At 42.8% G+C, this 10,008-nt stretch overlaps 1 protein-coding gene across 3 annotated transcripts in view; it reads right to left on the bottom strand.

Moving 5' to 3' along the window:
- LOC100562197 (cytosolic phospholipase A2 beta) overlaps window positions 1–8,354 on the bottom strand; it is a 42,803-nt gene extending 34,449 nt beyond the window's left edge. Inside the window, exons 1-2 of one of the 3 annotated variants that reach the window (XM_016992066.2) lie at window positions 8,186–8,354; window positions 575–706 (exon numbers count right to left, since the gene is read on the bottom strand). Coding sequence is in view for 2 of the 3 variants with exons in the window: in XM_016992070.2 (XP_016847559.1) it covers window positions 127–156 (30 nt within the window). In the remaining variant the exon portion in view is untranslated. Of the gene's footprint in view, window positions 1–126; window positions 329–574; window positions 707–8,185 lie in introns of those variants that run through there. The other 2 variants (XM_016992070.2, XM_062968146.1) reach the window with 2 other exon arrangements.
- Window positions 8,355–10,008: the final 1,654 nt, after the last annotated feature.

A 10,008-nucleotide genomic window follows, 5' to 3' on the forward strand; every position in this document is an offset into this window, starting at 1 on the left:
AGGGGGGGAAGGTATACATAAAAATTATTATTACTATTACTATTAGTAGTAGTAGTAGTAGTAAACCATATAAGATACCAAGTTAAAAATTTAAAGCCCTACATGGTTTAGGTCAAGGTTACCTACAGCATTGCCTTCTCCCGTACAATCCATCATGAACAATTAGGTCCTCTGCAGGACAGGTATTCCAGCCTGTTAGAACCCAACTGGTGATCATCAACCAGAGGACCTTTTCATCAGCTGCCCCAAAACTGTGTAACAACCTGCCAAAAGAGCTCTGACAGCTAAATGAGCTGTGGGAATTTCGAACACATTTGAAGACCTCTATTACGGTAGGCCTACACAGCCAGTTTTAATTTTAAACTTGTGTTTAATGTTTAATTTTTGTTCTGTTTATTTTCATGTGTGTTTTGTAGGGATATGTTTTTAATACATGCATTTTATAGAATATTTTTATATGAATGTGTGTGTTTAGCAATGTTGTAACCTACCTCGAGCCACAAGGAGAGGTAGGTAAAAAATACAAATATAATTATTGTTGTTGTTGTCTTCAGGGCAGCTTTCTAAGCCTCACCTCTGGTTTTAAAGAAAATATCTCACGATCTGTTGCTCCAGGACGGATTTTTGCCAGATCAAACAGGACAGTAAACTGTATGTCATCTGGGGTGACTGGATCCGCATCACAGACTTGCAACACTAGGATATTCTAGGAAACAGGAAAAAATGTTCTTAAAGCTGTGTATTTATGTTTGCTTTATCTGTTCTTTATTCATTTTTGCTTTATTTGTTCTTTCATATCAGTAGACGTTTTTCCTCTAGAATAAATGGAATATGGATTGCAGCTTGTGACAAACATTCTGTTAATCAGTAGTATCTTTCTTGCTGTTGCTAACAAACCTATAGTTATGGATGCTTTCACATGCAAGGACCACCGGGACTGAACTCTGTGTACATAACAAAGAACTGAGTCCCTATGAGTGAGAAGGGCAGGGTAAAAGTGATGTAAATAAATAAATAAATAAAATCCCAGAAATCTTTTTTCTTTTATAAAAGTTGTAGAAAGATATGCAAAGTGTCTCAAGTGCCTCCATTACTTCCACATCTATATATTTTCTCTGTTTTTCAAGGGATTTACATTTTACATGATAATTTTTATTCTAAAAAACAGGTAAAATATAGTACAGAATAGCATATAACATTCTTTGTCTAAAAATAATATATAAATCCAAAGTGGAAAACTATTTTTCCAGCACATACAGAGGAGCATTTAATATGTGCAAAACTTCCTCATGCCCATAAGCATACATGGATCATTAACCAAGGGATAGAGTGAGTGTGTTGGCTGCAATATGAAAAAACAAATATGACAAATATGAATTGGCATCTAAGTGCAGGTTTACTAAAATGCAAATATCATCAGCTGGTGAGGAAAACTGGCAATTATTAGGATCCCAACAGCCTTTCTTCCCCTACTGCAGTCCTTGGGAAAATCTTTCTCCTGTGGGTGATATTTGCAATAAAAGGACAAAACATAAATGAATCCACTCTCTTCCAACTTTGTTGGATTCTGATAATTATCATTCCTCCTGTTACCTGATACATTTGCATTTTTAAAAAACCTGCATGGTAAATGCATCTCCTCTTGTTGGGCCCAAAGGCAAACTCTCTGCCTCTTAGAAATGCATAAAGATTACTTTCAACACCAAAACTCATATTTGCACAAAACGACTTGCACACAGCCCTTTTTGTCATACAAACATTTCAGCAGGAGAATCAAAAGACGTTACCACACAAAGCAGGCAAATGAGCATTGACAGTGCCTATCACACAACACCATGTGTATCCTGCTACTAGTTTGTCTTCCCACAATTAGCTATTGATGGATGAAACCCCAATAGCTCCCCATCTTACTACAGTTCTACAATGTAATCTAGTTCACTGCCCCCCTTTTCCTTCTGTGTTGTGCTGGCATAAATGTGATGCAGTGAGAGGGATTTCTCCCTCTGTTCTCCATTCTATACCCAAAGTGGTTGCTTTTTGCTTATTTTATATATTTTATATGCTTATCTTTGCTGATTTTTAAAGCTAGAATTGTGCAATTGCACAAAAAAAACCCCAATATAAATAAATTGCAAGGTCAGTGTAGATCAGACCTGCACAACCTGGAATTCAGCTCTCGGAATTTCTGACCTGGGATTTGGAGTACTTGGTGGGGAGTAGTGCAGGAAAGTGGGGTTTCAAGGGTGTACAGATGTCTGATTGCAAGAGTACGGCTTGTCGAACTAGTGCAATCACGTTACTGAAAAGAAGTGAAACATCAAAGGTGCTCAAGTCAGTATGTATCCATTATCTGCACCAGGCCTGCACAATCTGTGGCCTGGTGCAGGTTGATTGAAATGTGTTTGATATGAGGGCTATCCTCAAAGTAGGTTACGTTTTGGATTTTAAAAAGGACAAAGTATAGGAGAAATCATTTACCATATGCAGCAGAAAGACAAATCCAATACTACAATCTCACGTAATCCCCATTGAAATCTAGGCACGTCTCATATAGATAAATGAGTTTGAAAAGGTCTGCCCCTGTAAATTTGCTGCCTCTCTTCTCCGTTTCTAACAATGGGGGTGTGGCTGGTAGTGCAGCATTTTGGCTTCGCTGCAGGAAGGGAGAAGGGGGAAGGACTGAGGACACAAGCGGGGAATTTACTGGAGCAGTACTTTTCAAATTCATTTATCTATATGAGACATGCCTAGTAGGCTTGTCCGATCGATGGAAAAATTGTTTCAATTCTCGTTTCTAAAGTAGGGGGTGCCGGCTCTTTGATATAGAAATTATTTCTAAATGTTTCACCCAAAATTTTCGGATATTTCCGAAAATTCATAATGTTTCTAAAATGTTTCTAAAATGGCGGACACGCATGCGCAATCGCCAAAAAACAGGAAACCAGGGGGGGACTTTTCTGGGGGTCTCCTGCCCTCATTTCTTGAGCTGTCCTCATCAAATTTGGTACAGTGGGAGATCACATTCAACACTCTTTGCTCAACAAATTGCAGAACATTTCCTGTCTCCTATGATTTTTGGCGAATTTTCATAACTTTTTATAATACACTATTTTTCAATATTTGAAGAAACCTGTTCCTGGTTTGAAAGTCTTACTTCCTGTTCAGTTGGGTTCTTATCACTGTAAAAGTCCCTCTTCTACTTGTGTAGACTTTGGATTAGAAATGCAGCACACGCCAAGCAATGCCTTGGCAGGAGTGCCACTGTCCTTTGGAAACTATAAATTGCCTTTGAACCTTTTGATCAATGGTGCCACTGGCTGACCTTGTGATTGCAAAAATGAAACTCTGGCTGAGGACTTTGGATTAGAAATGCAGCACACGCCAAGCAATGCCTTGACAGGATTGGCAACGTCCTTTGGAAACTATAAATTGCTGTGGACCCTCTATTGAATCAAATCAATGTCTGACTTTGTGATTGCAGAAATAAAACTCAGCCCAAGGCTTGGGAATAGAAATGGAGCGTGAGGGAAGCAATGCCTTGGCGGGTGCCCCACGTCCTTTGGAAACTATTTCTTCCAATGTACCCTTTAGGTTTGAAAACAATGTGTGTCTTTGTGATTGCTGCAATAACACTCAGCCTGGGGGCTTGGGATTACAAACGGAGCAGACGTCCTTAGGAAACTATAATTTTCTAGTTCCCCCCTTTCAGGATTGGAAAGAAGGGCTTATGTGGTGAATGATTCCAAAAAAGAAAAAAAGAAAGGCAAAGGGTCTCCCTCAGGAGTAGGAAAGGAAAGCAAAAGCACCCCTACCGCTTACAGGGACACAGACGTCCTTTGGAAAATAAAAGTTGCCTAAAGCCAGCCACAGCAAGGACTCTGCCCCAAGCCAATTTCCCCAAAAAGAAACACAATATCAAACCAGCAACAACAGACACTCTACCCCAGTCACTTAGCCCTCTCTCCCCCAAGCAAGCAAGCAGCTTCCCAGCGCGCGCGAAACACCCTCTCTCCTCGGTATCCTAGCCCAGAATGGCTTGGCTCCGTTGCGGAGGATGTGGACGCGGAGGATGCTAGCCCCCACCTTTTTCAGCCATCGTGGAAGACTCTGATTGGCCAGGGAGCGGTAGCCATGTTAGGCTGCGCTAGGCTCCCATTCATGTTAGGTTGCAGAAACAAAAAAATAAATAAAAAATAATTTTTAAAAAATATTAAAAAAAAATTGGAAGGAAAAAATTTAACGAAAATTTTAAGAAACAATTAGAGAATGGGCCAACGATGGTTCAAATTACATTGCCAGTTGTGCCCAGGGAAAACGTTTCAATACTCGTTTCAAAAAACGAGAACAATACGAAATAATTACGAAACGAGAAACATAACGAATATTTGGACAACCCTAATGCCTAGATTTCAATGGGGATCCCTTGTTAAGCCAGCTCCACTGGTTGCCGATATGCTACCGAGCCCAATTCAAAGTGCTGGTCTTGGCCTACAAAGTCCTAAACGGTTCAGGTCCAATTTACCTATGAGCCCATGAGAACCTTAAGATCATCTGGAGAGGCCCAGCTGTGGAACTCCCTCCCCAGTGACATTTGGCAGGCCCCATGCCTTCTGGGGTTCAGAAAAAAACTGAAGACCTGGCTATGTACGCAGGCATTTGAAGAATAAGCATGTGTTGGCTTCGATGCAGTCTGAATTACAGCTCTTGTATAAGGTCTGGTGGATGAATGGCATAAGCACTTTGCATTGTTTTAAACTTTGTATATTGTATTTTATGACTGTTTTAACTGTTTTAACATTTTAGTTCACTGTATATCAGTGTAACAGCATCAATTGCCACTTGTAAGCCACCTTGAGTCCCCTCGAGTGAGAAGGGTGGGGTATAAATAATTGAAATAAATAAACAAATAAATAATTATTATTAAACTTTATTTGTACCCCGCTAGCATCTCCCGAAGGACTCGATGCGGCTTACAAAGGCCAAGGCCTCAACACACAATGTAGCAATACAAAACAAAAGGCAAATTAAAACAATTAAAACAGTATAAACCACAAGCAATAACAATACGCTAAAACACAATAGAACTGATATATAAGGCTTATAGAGCAAGTGCAGAGTGCGATATGCGATCTTAGTTCTAATAAAGTGCTTATGGGACTTGGTATTGGAGATTTCCTATTAATCTGGGAAGGCACATTGGAACAGCCAGGTCTTCAAATTCTTTCTGAAGACTGCCAATGTAGGGGCCTGTCTGAGATCCTTGGGGAGGGTGTTCCAGAGTCGGGGGGCCACCACAGAGAAGGCCCTGTCTCGTGTCCCCACCAACCGCGTTTGCGACGCGGCGGGATCACGAGCAGGGTCTCTCCAGATGACCGAAGTGAATGCGTGGGTTCGTAGACAAAGATGCGGTCACGGAGGTAGGATGGTCCCAAACCGTTCAGGGCTTTGTAGGTAAGCACCTGCACCTTAAATTGGGCTCGGTAAATAAATGGCAGCCAGTGGAGCTCCTTAAACAGGAGGGTTGACCTCTGTCTGTAAGGGACCCCAGTTAACATCCTGGCTGCCGCTCGTTGGACCAGTTGGAACTTCCGAGCCGTTTTCAAGGGCAGCCCCACGTAGAGCGCATTACAGTAGTCCAGTCTGGAGGTGACCAAGGCATGGACCACCCCGGCCAGATCAGCCTTCGCGAGGTACGGTTGCAGTTGGCGCACGAGTCTCAATTGTGCGAAGGCCCTCCCAGACACCGCCGACGCCTGAGCCTCAAGCGTAAGCGATGAATCCAAGAGGACTCCCAGACTGCGGACCTGTGGCTTCAGGGGGAGTGTAACCCCGTCCAGCACAGGTTGCCACCCTATACCCCGTTCAGGTTTACGATCAACCAGGAGGACCTCTGTCTTGTCGGGATTGATCTTCAGCTTGTTCCTCCTCATCCAGATAGACACAGCGGCCAGGCACTCGTCCAGCACCCGAGAGGCCTCCTTGGAATTAGGTGGAAAAGAGTAGTAGAGTTGTGCGTCATCTGCATAGAGGTGACACCCAACTCCAAAACTCCGGATGACCTCTCCCAGCGGTTTCATGTAGATGTTAAAGAGCATGGGAGACAGAGTAGAACCTTGCGGGACCCCACAGCTCAAAGGCCAGGGGTCCGAGCAGGCGTCTCCCAGCTTCACCATCTGGGATCGACCCTCCAGGAAGGATCGGAGCCACGACAAAACCGTGCCCCCGAGACCCATCCCAGAGAGTCGTCCCAGAAGGATACCATGATCGATGGTATCGAAAGCCGCTGAGATGTCCAAGAGAACCAACAGGGTCACACTCCCCCTGTCCAGCTCTCTACGGAGGTCATCCACCAAGGCGACCAAGGCTGTCTCGGTGCCGTGACCAGGCCTGAAACCAGACTGTGACTGATCTAGGTAGTTGATGTCATCTAGAAAGCCCTGGAGCTGGGAGGCAACCACCCGCTCCAGCACCTTACCCAAGAAAGGGAGGTTGGAGATTGGTCTGAAATTGTTCAGCATCGTAGAGTCAAGGGAAACCTTTTTAAGGAGTGGACGAACCACAGCTTGTTTCAGATAAGATGGAAAAAACCCCTGCTCCAGCGATGCATTAATGATCAACACAAACCAATCAACCAGCCCCTCCCTGGCCGATTTAATTAGCCAAGACGGGCAAGGGTCCAGAGCCGACGTGGTTGCCCTCACAGCCCCAAGGATTTCCACCACGTTCTCAGGAAGAACAAGCCTAAAAGAATCCCACAAAATTGGACAAATAAATAAATTACATGAGATTGTAGTATTGGGATGTGTCTTTCAGCTGTATATGGTAAATGATTTCTCCTATACTTTGTCCTTTTTAAAATCCAAAACGTAACCTACTTTGTGGATAGCCCTTGTACTTCCAGGTCTTTAGTACTCCAAATCCCAGGTCAGAAATTCTGAGAGCTGAATTCCAGGTTGTGCTGGTCTGATCTACACTAATGTGAATGTTGACACACAGAGGGTTGGTGTAATAAAGTCCAAAGACTTTCTGATAATATAATAATAATAATAATAAAACTTTATTTATACCCCGCCACCATCTCCCCAACGGGGACTCGGGGCGGCTCACATGGGGCCATGCCCAAGACAATACAATAGACAAAATATAAAAACAACATATCAGAATGCAATTAAACAATGCAACAATAACACTACACAATACAGAACAAAAAAGCAGAACGTAGCATAACATAACAAGGGCGGGCCGCATGGACACAAGGTTAAAAACTCGGGGTAAGAAGAGATAAGAATAAAACCATGGGGAACAGGGTCTACAGAATACATGTTGGGGAGAGAAACACAGGAGGTATATACAATTACTCTCCGAAAGCACACCGGAAGAGCCATGTTTTTAAAACTTTCCTAAAGGCTAAAAGAGTGGGGGCTAGCCTGATCTCAATGGGCAGTGAGTTCCACAAACGGGGGGCCACAGCAGAAAAGGCCCTCTCCCTTGTTCCCACAAGGCGGGCCTGTGATAAAGGCAGTGGAGACAGGAGGGCCTCCCCAGATGAACGAAGGGCTCGGGCAGGTTTATAGTAGGAGATGCGGTCACGAAGGTAGGCGGGTCCCAAACCGTTTAGGGCTTTATAAATGATGGTCTGCACCTTGAATTGGGACCGGAAAATGAACGGCAGCCAGTGGAGCTCCTTAAACAAGGGAGTGGATCTCTCCCTGAAACTCGCTCCCGTTATTAATCTGGCCGCCGAGCGTTGGACTAGTTGTAATTTCCGGGCCGTCTTCAAGGGAAGCCCCACGTAGAGTGCATTACAGTAGTCCAGTCTAGAGGTAACTAAGGCGTGCACCACCGTGGTCAAGTCAGACTTCACGAGGTATGGTCGCAGTTGGCGCACAAGTTTGAGTTGTGCAAAAGCCCTCCCGGCCACCGCCGACACCTGAGCCTCAAGCGTCAACGCTGAATCCAGGAGGACCCCCAAACTGCGGACCTGTGATTTCAGGGGGAGTGCAACCCCGTCCAGCACAGGTTGCCACCCAATACCCCGATCCGACGAATCTCTTTCTTTCTTTGAAAATCCCCATTGAGCATGTTTTTTTTGGAAGTGCCTTTGTTGCAACTTTTTAAAACATCTTTGTCTACCAGTACTCTGCTTTCCAAAGAAGTGGATAGCATCTTGAGTAACTTACCTTACCTTGATCTCAGTTTGTATTCTAAACCAGAATGTCTCATTCCAGACTGGGTTATAAGAGTCCTGGACTGTTTGGGTTCTAAATTTCTTATTAGATGCTGTTGGCAGATGCAAGGTCACGTAGCAATCTGATGGAGACACTGCAGAGCAGGAGATGGAAGTGTTAATATTTAAAATCTAATCATCATCCTGAGATGGCCAAAAGAGAAGGGTGAGAGGTGGTTTTGCAAAAGATTTTAAAATAAGTGTGACAGCAGCAGCTATTTTTGGAAACATTTTGATGGTCAGGCTCTGTTTTGAACTATATCAAATGGCATGAAAGGGTTTTTGTGTTGGCGATGAACACTTTGGTATCACTTGATAAACTAATGTGCTGTACTGAGGTGCCACTAATAGGGCAAAAAGAGATCTCATCAACAGAAGAAATCAGAAACTATTATAAACAGCATGGTGCATTTTGCAACCAACCCAGTATTTTACTATATTTTATTTTGCTGTGAAAAACTTTCCCTGATAAAGTATATTTCAAATGTGAATGTACACACCATTTCAAACCAATCAATAGAAATATTCCATATAAAAGCAGAGCCGGCCCTAGGTATTTTTCAAGTGTAGGCAAACAGAATTTTGATGCCTCCCCCCAAACCAATCACTGAAAAATAAAAGCGTTGGATAGGCAAAAATGTTTGATAATAAGGAGGGATTAAGGAAAAGCCTATTAAACATCAAATTACATTAAGATTTTACAAATTAAGCACTAAAACATCATGTTTTTTTACAACAAATCAACAGAAAAAGCAGTTCAATACCTTGCGGAGGCAGGCCGCAGGAGATAGGAGTTGCCTCGATGGTGCCCCCAACAAGATGGCGCCACAAGCAACTGCCTAGTTGGCCTGGTGGTTGAACCACCTCTGTATAAAAGGTATCATTTGCCATTCTTTATCTTTTTTTAGGCTATTTGTACGGGATCAGAATAGCTATGTGGGCCAAAATGACCTTTTCATTCCTTTCAACACATTCTATGAACTATTGTCATTTTGACCTACTTCAGAAGACAACCAGTCATTTGTAAGAGTCAAGGCATGCATAAATAAAATGATAGGAATCCTTATGTAAGACTAATGGTTACAACCAAGTAATAAACCAGTGCATTCAAACTGATTAAGGACTCTATTTCCGAGTATCCCTGACTGCTTATTCCATTTTAAAGCCCTGAATGCATTTTGCTGCGTTGGTTCACATGTGTGTTTTATGTAAACATTGCATTGACAAACTGTCTTCAAACTGCATTAAGTGGTCAGTGTAGATATGCCCTGAGACATCAAGAAGCTAATTCAAACTTCAGGAAAAGAGATTTTACTAAACATTAGGAAAAACGTTGTGATAGTAACAGCTTTCCAATAGTGCAATATGCCGCCTTGGAGTATGGTAGGGGGCACCTTTTTGGGAGGGTTTTTTTAATTGGGCTGGATGCTCATTTGTCAGGAGTGCTTTGATTGTCAGATGGACTTTGGGGTCCCTCCCTCTGATTTGAAATATTTTGGATAAGGAATACTCATCATGTTTCCATTTCATCTACAGCTTCTTCACAGGTATATTTTCAGACTGAAAGATGCATACTACTTACATGTATCTCTGGAGGTGATTATATTGGCTCTTATGATTCTGACAGACAAAAGGGAAACAGGATACTGCTGAATCTGGAATAAAGCAAAGTCAATGAACTTCAAATAAACTATGCAGTATACAGAAGAGTCTTTCAAGCACACCTTGGATAATAATGGGTTTTCTTTTCTACCTCAAATAGCAAAGCCTCTGACAAAGAA

The sequence above is a fragment of the Anolis carolinensis genome, chromosome 1 (assembly GCF_035594765.1).
Source record: "Anolis carolinensis isolate JA03-04 chromosome 1, rAnoCar3.1.pri, whole genome shotgun sequence".
Classification (NCBI taxonomy): domain Eukaryota; kingdom Metazoa; phylum Chordata; class Lepidosauria; order Squamata; family Dactyloidae; genus Anolis; species Anolis carolinensis.